Source organism: Neomonachus schauinslandi, chromosome 3 (assembly GCF_002201575.2).
Source record: "Neomonachus schauinslandi chromosome 3, ASM220157v2, whole genome shotgun sequence".
Taxonomy (NCBI): domain Eukaryota; kingdom Metazoa; phylum Chordata; class Mammalia; order Carnivora; family Phocidae; genus Neomonachus; species Neomonachus schauinslandi.
In genome coordinates, this window is record NC_058405.1 from 57,751,057 (window position 1) to 57,766,327 (window position 15,271).

The 15,271-nt window shown below is 36.1% G+C and overlaps 1 protein-coding gene across 2 annotated transcripts in view; it reads right to left on the reverse strand.

The window, feature by feature from the left end:
- The window catches only part of SUCLA2 (succinate-CoA ligase ADP-forming subunit beta), a 45,414-nt gene that overhangs the window by 5,615 nt on the left and 24,528 nt on the right, over nucleotides 1–15,271 (reverse strand). Inside the window, exons 5-8 of one of the 2 annotated variants that reach the window (XM_021689428.1) lie at nucleotides 10,925–11,053; nucleotides 7,970–8,108; nucleotides 3,891–4,052; nucleotides 3,654–3,796 (exon numbers count right to left, since the gene is read on the reverse strand). In XM_021689428.1, coding sequence (XP_021545103.1) covers nucleotides 3,654–3,796; nucleotides 3,891–4,052; nucleotides 7,970–8,108; nucleotides 10,925–11,053 — 573 coding nt within the window. The remainder of the gene's footprint in view (nucleotides 1–3,653; nucleotides 3,797–3,890; nucleotides 4,053–7,969; nucleotides 8,109–10,924; nucleotides 11,054–15,271) is intronic. The other variant, XM_021689429.2, reaches the window with a different exon arrangement.

Consider the following 15,271-nt stretch of genomic DNA (forward strand, 5'->3'; position numbering starts at 1 on the left):
AAGGAAGGAAGGAAGGAAGGAAGGAAGGAAGGAAGGAAGGAAGGAAGGAAGGAAGGAAGAAAAAATACCCTGAAAGGATAATCTCTCCTGAAAGTCTCTACTCCCTCAATTCCTGATCACAGTTGAACCCATTATAACCTGGTCTCTGCCCCCTTCTCCCCCTATTGTTCTTGCTAGGGTTCCCAATCATTAATTCAGTCCTTACTCTACCTGATCACTCCTACAGATGGACACTGCTGCCTATCCCTTACTTCTCAAAACTCTCTACCTTGGCCTTGGATGTCATTGCTCTCTCCTAATCTCCAACTATCTATCAGTTTGTTCTTTCTCTCTTTTATTGGGTCTTCCTTCTCTATTCAATCCTTCAGCTCTGGGGGTGGCAGGGGTTCACATTCTTGGTTTCAGCCTCTCACTCACATGGGTCATCTTACCAACTCCTAACACTTCAACTTTTCTCAAAGTACTGAGGACTTCCTTAATACACATCCAACCATTACAAGAAGTATAGTATCCTTATAATCACCTGCTAGACAGTCACCACAATCCAAGCTTAACACATTCAGTCAGAAACACCTAGTTCTCTACTTTGCCTCAGACTACACAAAAGGCACTGCCACCCAATGATTCTCCCCAAACAAAAGTCCTACTGTTAACCTAACCAACCCTTCTCCATGGCCTCCCAACAAAAAGGAAAAAATGAATTTAATGATTCTATCTCAGACATGCCTTTAAATTGGGTTTCTTTGCTTTATTCTTACTGACACTACCTTTGTCAGGGACCTCTTCATATTTTTGCACAAGCAGGTATAACAACTGAATTATCTCTCCTGCCAGTGCCTCCCTCCTCTCCATTTCATCCTCTATTAACAGTTACCTTCTTTTTAAAAAATGTTAAATAAGGGGGCGCCTGGGTGGCTCAGTCGTTAAGCGTCTGCCTTCGGCTCAGGTCATGATCCCAGGGTCCTGGGATCGAGCCTCACATCGGGCTCCCCGCTCGGCAGGAAGCCTGCTTCTCCCTCTCCCACTACCCCTGCTTGTGTTCCCTCTCTCGCTGTCTCTGTCAAATAAATAAATAAAATCTTTAAAAAAAAAATAAGTTAAATAATAAATAAACAATAAACAAAAAGGTAAGGGATATATTTATATATATATATATCCCTTTGTATGGACTAGGGTAAGGAAGTTAAAATCCAAACTCCCTAACTACAGATAGAGATCTTTACAATGTGGTCTCAATTTGCCAACATTAATCATTCATTCCAATAATGCTGTATTCTTACACATAAGCATCTTACCATTCCATAAACACAGTGGTCTTTTTGGACTCTATGTATCTTTTTTTTTTTTTTTTAATTTTATTTATCAGAGATAGAAAAAGAGAGAGAGCACAAGAAGAGGGAGTGGCAGGCAGAGGGACAAGCAGGCTCCCCGCTGAGCAGGGAGCCCGATGCAGCACTCGATCCCAGGACCCTGGGATCATGACCTGAACTGAAGGCAGACGCTTAACCAACTGAGCCACCCAGGCGTCCCTGGACTCTATATATCTTTGTATATTTTCTTCCTCTTGCCTAACTCACTCAATTTCTCAAGAAATCATTCATTCAGGGAAGGCCTCTCTGATTCTCCTACTTGTTACCAGCTCTGACTTCTGTTTTTCCACAATACTACATTTAGTTTACCATCCCAGTCAGACTATAAATGCCTTGAGCAAAGTAACCATGTATTCCCAAATCCAAGTACAGTGTCCAACACAAAGAGACATAATAAGTATACAGCTACTTCAATGCTATCCATGTTGTCTCCAAGAGTTCCTGGCCTGTTTCCAACTCCAATGCCCTTCCTGTCAGTCCACAACACGGAAATTCTTCATATGCTTTTCTCCATTCTTGTACCTAGACCCTAAAAGCCATACTTAGAAAAATAATTAGAATTCTAGTTCACCTTAGTAAGTACTCAACAGTTAAATAATTAGCTAATACTCTGCTTTTAGAGCTTATGCCAAAAAAAGCTATAGAAATATAGTTCCAGTAAGATTTATTTTCTGAATAGTTATTAAACAAGGAAAATAAAGCACTTTTATTTCTCATTTCAGTTCAATGCTTTTTGTAAAACGAAACATGGCAAATAATTCTAGAGGCTCAAAAAGTGGTAAAACAGATTTTTTAAAAACAATTCTAGAGTCTAACATCATAAGTAAAAAGGTACATTGTCAGCAGCATCAATAATAAATACTTATTAATGACCTCTGTATGCACTGAGCACTATGCCAGCCACAGGAAGAGGCAACAGTGAGTAAGAAATGCTCCTTACCAATGAGGAATTCTCAGTTCTGAATTCAGTAAAACTAGTTCCACAGAAGCCACTATCTTATTTTTCCATAAGTCTTACAAAACTCACAATGGCCACATAGTAGATATACTTCTTTAAAAAATGATGGATAGGGCGCCTGGGTGGCTCAGTTGGTTAAGCGACTGCCTTCGGCTCAGGTCATGATCCTGGACTCCCTGGATCGAGTCCCGCATCGGGCTCCCTGCTCGGCAGGGAGTCTGCTTCTCCCTCTGACCCTCCCCCCTCTCATGTGCTCTCTCTCATTCTCTCTCTCTCAAATAAATAAATAAAATCTTTAAAAAAAAAAAATAAAAAAATAAAAAATAAAATAAAAAATAAAAAATGATGGATAATTGGGGTGCCTGGGTGGCTCAGTCGTTAAGCGTCTGCCTTCAGCTCAGGTCATGATCCCAGGGTCCTGGGATTGAGCCCGCATCGGGCTCCCTGCTCGGCGGGAAGCCTGCTTCTCCCTCTCCCACTCCCCCTGCTTGTGTTCCCTCTCTCTGTGTCTGTCAAATAAATAAATAAAATATTTTTAAAAAATGATTGATAATATTGTGCATCTTTTGGATCATGATGCTTCACATCCCTTGTATTCTGATAATCACTTATAAAATCATAGTTCTAACTTATGGCCTATCTACATATGAAAGATTTATGCAAACATTAAAATGAGTGTTTTAGAAGAACACCTTAGTGAATGCAAAAAGTGGTTCAAGATATGCTAGCCAGAAAACTCAAACTATGTTGTTTTGAAAGATATATATTTATGAATGGGTGAACTAGATGGCATGTGAATTATATCTTAATAAAGTTGTTTCTATAAAGATATATATGTAAACAGAAAGAAAGACAGGGAATGTGAGAGTGTGTGTGTGTGTGTGTGTGTGTGTGTGTGTGTAATATACAAGCATTAAGAAGTCAAAAAAATGATCAAGTCAATAGTAACAAAAATTATCTCTAGATAGCATTAAAGGTAATTTTAATTTTCTTCTTTGTAGCTTTATAAATTTTCCAGATCTCTGGGCTTTTGTGGTCAACTACCATCTCCAGCAGTTTTCCACAGGAATGGCTCCCATACCAGATCACTACCATTTATAGTATTACCTAATACCATCTAATATATCTTCATCTTGTTTTCTAAATTACAGTGGGAAACTTTACCTTTTTTTCTAGTTAACTTTTATTGCATCGATTTCAGTAACTTTTTCTAAACTAGTTAGGTCTTCTGAAATTTAATGCTCTACTACTGTAATGACCAGATCTACTAATTAATCAAGTTACTTCTCGTCATTCAAATTCTAAAACATAAGCCCTGCCCTTACCTTTTTATCTGAAGTGATAAGCTTAAATGCTTCTGTTACTTGATGGACTGTGGCGCCACCACCAACATCAAGAAAGTTCGCTGGAGTGCCTCCATGAAGTTTTATTATATCCATTGTGGCCATAGCCAAACCAGCACCATTTACTGTCAAGAGGGAAAATGACTTGTATAAACAACAAACACAAAGAAAATAAATTAAGTTCAGCCAATCCAACTTTAACATAACAATACATGGTACCTAGACAGCCTATATTTCCATCAAGGCCAATGTAGTTGAGATTTGCCTTAGCTGCACCTTTCTCCCGTTCATCTTCCTGGGTCCAGTCCTGTAAGTCAAAGATTTTCTTCTGGCGATAGGCTGAATTAGAATCAAAATTGATCTTTGCATCCATGCACAGCACTTTGAAGGAAAAAAAAGAAAGTGATCTTAATTTCAAAACAAACATAATAAACCATCCAATAATCAAATGTTCTCAGTTTAGGGGAAAAAGGTTTTGTTACTTATTGAAAGTACTTCAATTTATGTTCACAATGTATTCAAATTGTTTATTAAAAAAGAATATTTGGGAATTAAAACTGCTCATCAGTTACTAGTTCTACATTCATCCTAGGCAAATGATAACAGATAAAAGAGGGAAAAAAAAACCACTTCAAAAACACTCAAAATTTGTTTTAAAATTACCAAAAACTAACCAGCCAAGTACCGAGCTATCCCCCTTCACATGCACCCTGGACCCCACTGCCTCTTACCTACTTAAGGACATTGTTCCAACAATTCTATCATTCCTGCATTATAAACTGCCCCCCCTTTTGCCACTGGCTAAATCCCAATGATGTGCAAAAATGCTGTTATTTCTCCCACCATAAAAAAGCAGAAAAAAAATATTTTGCCACCTCTTCCCCCTTACTCTTCTCTTCAAATACAGCAAAAATTCTTGAAAGAGTTGTCTGTTTAAATCAAGCGTCAGCGAAAAACCACTATGGCTCAGGGATCAGATTCAGCCTATGCCTATTTTGCATTACCTATGAGCTAAGAACGGGTTTCACATTTTTATATATTTTGAATGGGTTGTGAAGAAAGAAGAGAAAAGGAAGAAGGAGAAGAACAAGGATATGAAGAAAAGCAGCAGGAACTAAGACCATGTGTGGGCCACAAAACCTAAAATATTTACATCTGCCACCACTTTGCCTAAACTCATTGCACAAATTTTTCCTCCCACCATCCTCCCTTAAATCCACTCTAATCAGGTTTTACCTCCAGCACTCTACCAAAATGGCTAATATGAAGGTCACGTCTCCCAACTTCATCTTTCAGTGCTTTATCCCTTCTTCATTCCAATTAACTACAACATTCTCCTTGCTATCCCTGAAGGCTACCCAACACAAGAGACAAAATTTGAAGTCCAGCTAAGTTAACTACTAATAACAACAAAAAATCAACACTCTTTCAGAGGAAGATAAAAGAATTATGTCTCTATACTGTATCTCCCAAAATATCCAGTATACAACTAGATCAGTGAAGGAAAAACAGGAAAATATGACCACCGATAAAGAGAAAAAGCAGTCAAGAAGACCCAAACCCAACACAACCCAGATTTGGAATCAGAGGACTCCAAAAGCTCTTTTAAATATGTTTAAGGATTTAAATGAAAATATGGCCATAATAAAAGACCAGATAGGTACCTCAGTAGAAAATAAAACTATCAAAAGGAGCCAAATGGAAAATCTAGAACTAAAAAGTACAATACCTAAAATGAAAAATTCACTGGCTGTGCTTAACAATGTATTAATTGGAGATGGGTCAATGAACCTGAACCTGAAGACAGATAAACAGAAGTTACCCAATCTGAAAAAAAAAGTGACCTGTCAGACAGCAAGAAGTTACCTAACATGTGATACTGGAAGGATAAAGGAAGGAGAATGGGGCAGGAGAAATTATCTGAAGTGATAAAAAAAGTTTCCTTTGAGTACCATAATAGGCTGAATAATGGCCACCCAAAGATAAACAGGTCCTAATACATAAGAACCTGTGAATGTTACCTTGTATGTTAAAATTTTTACAGATGTGATTAAAATAAGGATCTTAGAAGGAAATTATCCTGGCTTATCTTGAAGGGCCCTAAATTACATCACAAGTATCATTATAAGAGAGAGGCAGAAACTAGAATGAGGCGGCCACAAATCACAGAATGCCGTAAGAAGTTACAAAAGGCAAGGAATGGAGGCTTCCCTAGAGCCTCTAGAGGGAGCACCTTGAATTCGTGTAACACTGATTTTGGACTTCTGGCTTTTAAAACTCTGAGACATTAAGTACCTGTTGTTTTAAGCTACCTAATTTGTAGTAATTTGTTATAGAAGCCACAGGAAACTAACACAGTTACCAAAAGACATCAACAGAAAATTTGCAGTCTACTGAGGAAAACGTATGCCCAATAAACATGAAAAATTCTCAACATCACAAGTAATCAAAGAATTGAAAAATAAATTAAGATACCATTTCCTGATTATTAGTTTGACAGAGTTTAAACCCAATATAAAACTCACTTCTGGCACAAGTAGGCAATGAAATGGACACTGTGTATGTTAGAAACAACTTTTCCAGACAACAATCTGGCAAAATACATCTCAAAATGTTATTATCCTGACCCAATAATCAAACATATGTGAAAATATTATTCCTCTTTGACCCAAAAATTCTAAGAATCTATATGAATCAAGACTGCAAATATTTATATACAAATAATATATAAGCATTTAAAAACTGAAAAATATTTAACATCAAAATATTCTATTATATAGTTTTAAGTTTAAAAAAGGAAAGATACAAACTGAATAGACAATATGTTCCCAATTAGAGATTGAAATGAACTACTAAAAAATTAAAATGGTGTTAGGTAATGAGGTTATATGAGTTTTTTCCAACCTATCGATATTCCTTGGTGCAAATTTTCTAAAATAAATATACAATGCTCTTAATCAGCAAAGAAAAATAACTCCTTCAAAATATACAGAAATGCATACAAAGAAGAGAAACTAAATACAAAGGGAAAAAATGGTTTTTAAGAGAACAAAGACATTCTCTTAGCAAGAGAATATGGCTGCAGAATTCCACAGCTGAAAATAATTCAGGAATCTTGCTTTCAATGTTATTATTACATAAGGAAAAAAAAGAAATACCTGTTTTATACAAATAATTCTCCTTCACTGAACATCTCATTTTTAGAATGTGCCTTTACCCTTTCTAAAAATTTTTTTTTAGTTTTATAAACTACCTGTATGATCAAAAGAGAATTTGCTCATTCTTTATACAACCATATAAATGACCAACCAAATATCAATTTGTATAATAAAGAATATAACTAATTAGAAGTGTAAAAGTGAAAGAGGATCTACAAATGCTTAAGAGGTTACAATGTCCAAAGTGACTTGAAACAAAATCCAATAAATTACAGTAATAAAAGTAATTAATATATGATCAAGAAAAGGGAGAAGGGGTAACTGGGTGATGGGCATTAAGAAGGGCACATGATGTGATGAGCATTGGGTGGTATATGCAACTGATGAATTATTGAACACTACATCTGAAACTAATGATGTACTGTATGTTGGCTGACTGAATTTAAATAAAAAATAATCAAGAAAAACTTAAGCTACAATAACACAACTTATATTTTTAAAATAACTATACATGGAAAGTGTGGTAATTCAGAATCTTTAAACACTTACAAAAGAAAAGGTGTCAAAGTGACAAGCTAATCTTATTTCCCCGGTGGATAAAAATATTAAAAGGACTCAAGTAACAAAGTCTACCCTTTGTAATAATAAAGATCCATGATGATTCTAAAGTCTGAAACTTGTGGGAGACTAAAATGGCTACTTCCCATAACTACAGCCATTACTCACTACCACACTGGAAACTCTAATCAGCACTGCCCAAAAGGACTTTCTGCAATGATAGCAATATTCTATATGTGTGCTGTCTAATGTGATAGCCACACGTGGCTACTGAGCAGCTGAAATGTGACTAGTTCGACTGAGGAATATTTTAATCATAAATCATTTTAATTAATTTTAATTGCCACATGTGGCTAGTAACCCCCATATTGTACAGTGCAGCATTAACCCCCCCATGTGTACAAAAATACATAAAGTGTTTATTTTAATAGGTATCTTTAATATTTGCTGACATTCATTCTATTTACTATAAAATAAGTTTCTACATAGGAGTGAGTTCACTCCTTTATGAGTTCAACTTCCTTAGTGAAACATATGATTGGTAAATACATCATTAATGTTTGATAAAAAAAGATACCTTACCAGTTCCGTCTGAATCCTCTACCATTGGATTTATTTCTACCATAGTTGCATCATATTTCAGGAAAAGGTTGTAAAGCTTGACCATATTTTCTGCCGCAGAATCCACAATATTAGGTGGAAATCCCATCTTCTGTGCAAGCTGAAATTCATTTGTCTCTTTATTATAGTATAGGTATGTTGCATCTATCCAATCAACATTAAATTCTTGTAAATAAAAAACCTTATTATTTATCATTAAAATGATAAGCATGAATCATTTGTAGTCAAACACGAATGACTGAAACAGCAGCTACTATTACTAAATGGTTAAACAAAACTTTTTATTCAAAATTCTCACAAGGCAAGTAGTATGCCCATTTTATAAATGAGAAAGAAATTCAGAGAGGTCAAGTGACTTGCCATTTGCCTAGATTCCAGTTCCAGTGTTTATTCCATAGCCTCCATACTGCCTCTAAGCCTTATGGCAAACCTAAACTGGAAGAAGAGGCTTATATTTTATTAAAATGACATATAAAAGGCAGACTGACAATCCCAATGGTCCAAATGATAGCAGAAATATTAAATCACCTGATTTTACCTTTTAGGTAATTTATGAAGAATGTCTACCAAGCAGAGGACACATTCAGTCAAACCAGTATAACTGCATTCATTCAAAAATCTACGGAGTACCTAATGTAAGTGAAGCCCAAAAGATACAGGTACTTAAGCTTCCAATCTAATAGAAGAGTTTACAGTCTTGAGCAGAAATTCCTAACTAGATATACCGAAGAGCTTTTTATTTTTTATTTATTTATTTATTTTTTAAATACATATCCCAAGGTCCCAACCCAGCAGTTCCAGTTCACAAGTTCTACAGTGGACCAAGCCATCCACAATTTTTGAAGTTCCATAAGCAATTCTGAACCACTGGTACAGAAGCTACATGTCTATATGCTTATTCTAACTGCTGCCACTGCTCAAAAACACGATGGAGGACATTCACCTCTTTTCCAACTGCTGTCTAAGGCTGCAATACATTTTTACAGAAAATCTTAAATTCTTTAAGGGTGAATATGGTTTTTGTAAAAAATCAAATGCCAATAAAGTAGATAATCAAGCTAAGAAATGTGATTTTCAATTGAAAGTTATTTCAGGGGCACCTGGGTGGCTCAGTCGGTTAAGCATCTGCCTTCGGCTCAGGTCATGATCCCAGGACCCTGGGATCGAGTCCTGCATTGGGCTCCTGGCTTAGCAGGGAGCCTGCTTCTCCCTCTGCCTGCCGCTCCGCTCCCCCTGCTTGTATGCTCTCTCTGACAGATAAATAAATAAAATCTTAAAAAAAAAAAAAAAAAGACATTTCAAATAAAGAATAATAAGAAATAAATGAGAAATAATGAAATTTTATTTCATTAAGAAAGATTTTCACCAGGTCATAATCCACCATTTTAGATCTAAACATTTGAGAATTACGACAGAATTCTGATCAACCCAGAATGACATTAATTTACCAAATGCTATGCTAGGTACTATTTCTGTTCATCACTCAAAAAGCTATAATCTTAGTAGATAATGCCTTCAAGTAGTCTTGTAAATCAAGTATTCTTTCTCATCTAAATTTAACCGTCCAGTCATCACTTTTTTTTTTTTTTTTTAAAGATTTTATTTATTTATTCATGAGAGACAGAGAGAGAGAGAGGCAGAGGGAGAAGCAGGCTCCCAAGGAGCAGGGAGCCAGATACGGGACTCGATCCCAGGACTCTGGGATCATGACCTGAGCCGAAGGCAGACACTTAACCATCTGAGCCACCCAGGCGCCCCTCCAGTCATCACTCTTACATAACTACCTAATGAATCGAACCTCTGTCCCATTTAAAGATTTATACCATTCTTTTGCCTAACTGACATTATCAGAGTAATTTCTCTATCTCCTTTAAACCTATGTGCCAGTCAAAAATTCCTGTTCTACTGTACTTCAATATCATAAGCTTATTTTGACATAGTTTCCCACTAATAGATGGTAATTTCATTCAAACTTTAATATTCAAACTTTTCTTTTAAGATGGGTCACTTATTTTTCATACCCAAACTAAACAATTTAATTCAATAGCAGTATTACCAACCTTACCAAGCAACTCTCACAGGCCATGGTATTAAACTTCATGGTTGGGCTTTTTTTTTTTTTGGCAGGGGGTGGGAAGGGTGGATAATGGGGTGGGGGGGGGAGAAGCACACAAAAAGGACTATACAGAATACTAATTAAATTGTGGGCAAAACTTATTCTGTATGTGCAGACACTAAAAGTCGATCGCTTTCATCAGGTTCTCAAAAGCACCCATAAACCCCTCAAAAAATAAAATCACTGATCTATCACAGGGATATATAAGACAGTGTGCCTAACTTTCCATACAATTTTACAGGAAATAAAGGGGAGGCTGAAACATATTAAATGCCACCATGGGGATGTAAAATCCAGACTATGATAACCAATAAAGTATAATCACCCCAGTGTCTACAACAAATGAAAGAAGATGAAGAGAGTGAGGGAAAGAAAACCTCTAAATTAGAAAAAGACCTATGAGACAATAACCAAAAGCAATGCAAGACCTTAAATGGATCCCAACTCAAACAAATTTAAAAGAAAAAAAATGAAAAACTTGAGACAAGGGAATGTGAATGACTAGGTAAGTAAGTAATGATATTAAGGAATTATTATTAATTTTACTAGGTATAACAATGGTAGAGTGCCTATTTTAAAAGAATCCTTACCTTTTAAAGACAAGTAATGAAATATTTATGGAAAGAAAGGAAACAATATAGATACTTCTAAAAGTTTCAATTTCAAACAAGGTATTAACATGCCTTGACACTCAAAATTTTTTTTAAGTTTCGTCAATCACTTCACTAATTCTCTTTTTTTATTTAAGTATTACAATTATCCAATAAAGCTAGAGAGAAATTTTTCAGAATACAACATACCCGGACAGCTTGTTCCTTCTTGATGCCTTCTACAATATCAATAGGTTCTTTAACTATGGCCTCAGGAGTCTCAGCAGCAACATCTTCAATGTTGACACCACCTTGAGAACTTCCTATTAATACAGGACCCTAGCAAGAGGGGAAACAGACAAAACATCCAGATTTTATTTTGGACCCTTCAATAAAATGTTAAAACCTATTTATGCACACTATCAGACTTAGGCAGCTATCAATCCCCACTCCTATTTTTAAATTTCCTGGAGAATTTCTCTTTATACCTTCTGCACAGTGCCCCTTTATAAGCATTCATTTGAAATAATGGAAAAGAAGTAAAAAAAAAGTAGAGGAAGACAACAGTTCACCTGTGAAGGAAAAACATTCATATATAAAATATATATAATATATAATATATATATAAAATATATATATAAAATATAACCTGTGCACTTTTCTTAAGAACTGAAGGGCAATTAAAGTATTATTTAAAGAACATTTTTAAAAATCATTAAAAAAGATACTGATATTTAGGGGCGCCTGGGTGGCTCAGTTGGTTGAGCGACTGCCTTCGGCTCAGGTCATGATCCTAGAGTCCCGGGATCGAGTCCCACATCGGGCTCCCTGCTCGGCGGGGAGTCTGCTTCTCCCTCTGACCCTCCTCCCTCTCATGCTCTCTGTCTCTCATTCTCTCTCTCTCAAATAAATAAATAAAATCTTAAAAAAAAAAAAAAAAGATACTGATACTTAAAAAGGAAAGTCTAATGAATTAAAGTTGAAGATTTTATAAGCTCTAGCCCTACTGCAAGTTAGTAAAAAAGAAAGTTACCTACCTTGAAACAATAGTTCTGGCTATTATCATGAACAATATAAGAAGATAAGATGTAAATAGTAAATAATTAAATTAACTTTTAAGTCATCTAAAATCAATCAAGAAAAAAAACCTTAGAGCAAAATAATCTAATAGATTTGTTAATTTACCCACAAAACTGGAAATACTCTTAACCTGCAAAAACAAGGAAGTGGTAAAACCATATTACTGAAGACTATTTAATGATATAGGAAAACTATCTCAGTAGTGTTACGTGGGAAAAAAATGATATAAAACTCTAGATTCTATTCTCAATTGCGTGGGGTTTTTTAACATGAAGTATGTTTAAAAGTGTACCCATTCACTAATCACACAAACTAAAAAAAAAAGATGGGAAAACATTACATGATAAGACTTTTATTATTTTGTGTCACTATTCCACCCCCCCCAATTTTTTTTTTACAGTGAACATAGTATTCTTTTTTTTTTTTTTTAAAGATTTTATTTATTTATTTGACAGAGAGAGGCAGTGAGAGAGGGAACACAAGCAGGGGGAGTGGGAGAGGGAGAAGCAGGCTTCCCACGGAGCAGGGAGCCCGATGTGGGGCTCGATCCCAGGACCCTGGGATCATGACCTGAGCCGAAGGCAGACGCTTAACGACTGAGCCACCCAGGCGCCCCGTGAACATAGTATTCTTAATCGGGGAGAGGGGTGACTTTCATGGGAAAAAAGCAAAAACAAAAACAAAAGACTATTTTCACTTTTCTATCCCAGCAACTAGTGTTTCAGTAACAAACTCATTTTAAGACATAATGTAAAGGAATAGTATTGCATTCATTACTGTCTGGAGAACAAAACAGTCCTTCAAATCCTCAAAGTAAGGCAATAGCCAAGAGGAAAAGAAATAACCTATTACTTTTTTAAGAGAATTAACTGTTACTTAAGTGAAAAAACAACTTAAAAAATAGTATCAGCCTCCATGGAGAAAAACTGGGTGGCTGAGAAACAGGTGGGTGGGAGATTTATACTTCCTTGTACATCTTCATACCCCTTAAATTTTATATTATGTGATTAGATTGCAATATGCATGTGTAATAAAGAATTTGGCTGGCCTTTGTCCCCAGTGTCTGGACAACCTTTAAACCTTCCACTACATCTGACAGTTTATGCTAATGAAGTGATTCATGGTGCACCCCTAGTATTACAAAGGAGATGACTCAGGTAGGCCACAGGCCAGGACAGAAAGACAAACACTGTGATTAGAGGTTTGGAGTTTTGAGCCACATGATATCTGCCCACCCTTCTGGGAGGAAAGGGGGCGTGGAGATTAAGCTCAACCAAGTGGCCAATGATTTAATCAGTCATGCCTACTTAATAAAGCACCCCCCCAAAACTATGGACATCAGCATCAGCAAGATGGTAGAATAGGAAGCCCTAAACCTCATCCTCCCACAGAAACACTAACTTAACAATATATGATCTGAATTTTTACTTCCTTCTATGAGAATAAATCTCTTTATGAGAATGCCAGAAACCAGTTAGGAAATTATAGTACCTTAAGTTCAAATGCAATGAAACAGGTAAGAAAAGCCATTTCATTTCATCCAAGGCAGCCCCTCCCCTAGGCTGACACAGCTAAAGATCAAGAGAAATAGCCCAATGCCCTGTTTCTTCCTTGGGAGGGAAAGGGGGAAGTAGAATGCATCTCTAACATTCCTACTTTTCAGGGGGCTACAAAGCAACTGGTTTCTGTCTCACCTGACTTGGAGGACTGACTAGGAAAAGCATACTCTAATTGGTGGTGCAGGGGAGACATGACACAACTGAGAACACAAGAGAGCTCAGCATCTTGGGATGCTGTAGAACTTGTAATACTCCAGAAAGAAGTCAACACAGCTCCCAAAAGTTGGGAAAAAGCACCCAGCTCAGGGACTTTTTTTTTTTTAACAACTCAAGGAACTAGAAAAAAGACCTAAACCCAAAGTTAGCAGAAAGAAGGAAATAATTAAGATTAGAGCAGAAATAAAATAGAAAATAGAAAAAATTAATAAAACTAAGAGTTGGGTTTTTTAAATTTAATTTTATTATGTTATGTTAGTCACCATACATCATTAGTTTTTGATGTAGTGATCCACGATTCATTGTTTTCGTATAACATCCAGTGCTCCATGCAGTACTAAGAGCTGGTTTGTTGAAAAGATCAACAAAATTTACAAACCCTTAGGTAGACTAAGAAAGAAAGAAAAAACTCAAACAACAAATATTAGAAATGAAAGAGAAGATATTACAAATGGATGCCACAGAAATAAAAAGGATCATTCGAGTCTACTATGAACAATTACATGCCAACAAATTGGATAACCTAAAAGAAATGGAAAAATACCTAGAAACAAATCAACCAAAAATGAGTCCTAAAGGGGAAAAAAAAAATCTGAATAAACATATTACAAGTAAGGAGATTAAATCAGTAATTAAAAACCTCCCAATAAAGAAAAGCCCTGGCCCAAAGGGCATCACTGAAGAATTCCACCAAATATTTAAAGAACTAACAATAATTCTCAAACTTTTCCAAAAAACTGAGGAGAGGGGAACACTTCCAAACTCAGTGAGACCAGCATTAATACCAAAATCAGACAAAGATACTACAAGAAAACTACTAACCACGATCTCTGATGAATACTGATGCAAAAACTCTCAACAAAACACTAGCAACCAATTTCAGTAACACACTAAAAGGATTAAAAATCATGAATAAATGGGATTTATGCCTGGAATGCAAGGATGGTTCAACATACACAAATCAAAGTAATTCACCATATTAACAGAATCAAGTTTTTGATGCAGAAAAAGCATTTGAAAAAAATTCAGTATCTTTTTATAAAAACACTCAACAAGGGGCGCCTGGGTGGCTCAGTCGTTAAGCATCTGCCTTCGGCTCAGGTCATGGTCCCAGGGTCCTGGGATCAAGCCCCACACCGGGCTCCCTGCTCAGCGGAGAGCCTGCTTCTCCCTCTCCCTCCGCCTGCTGCTCACCTCGCTTGTGCTCTCTCTCTCTCACTATCTCTCTCTGTGTCAAATAAATAAATAAAAAATCTTTAAAAAAAAAAAAAAAAACACTCAACAAACTAGGAATGGAAAGAATTACCTCAACATAATAAAGCCGTATATAAAAAACCCACAACCAACATACTCAATGGCAAACAACTGAAAGCTGCCTTCTATGATCAGGAAAAAAGGCAAAGATGCCCACTCTTGCCACTTTCTTCAACATAGCATTTGGAAGTCCTAGCCAGGGCAATCAGGCAAGTAAAAGAAATAAAAGGCATACAAATAGGGAAGGAAGAAGTAAAATTACCTCTGTTCACAGATAACATGATCATGTATATAGATACCCTAAAGAACCCACAAAAAACTTTAAGAACTACTAAATGATTTCAGCAAAGTTATAGTATACAAAAATCAACACACAAATATGTCCTGCATTTCTATATACTAACAGTGAACAATCTGAAAAGGAAATTAAAAAAATGATCCCATTTAC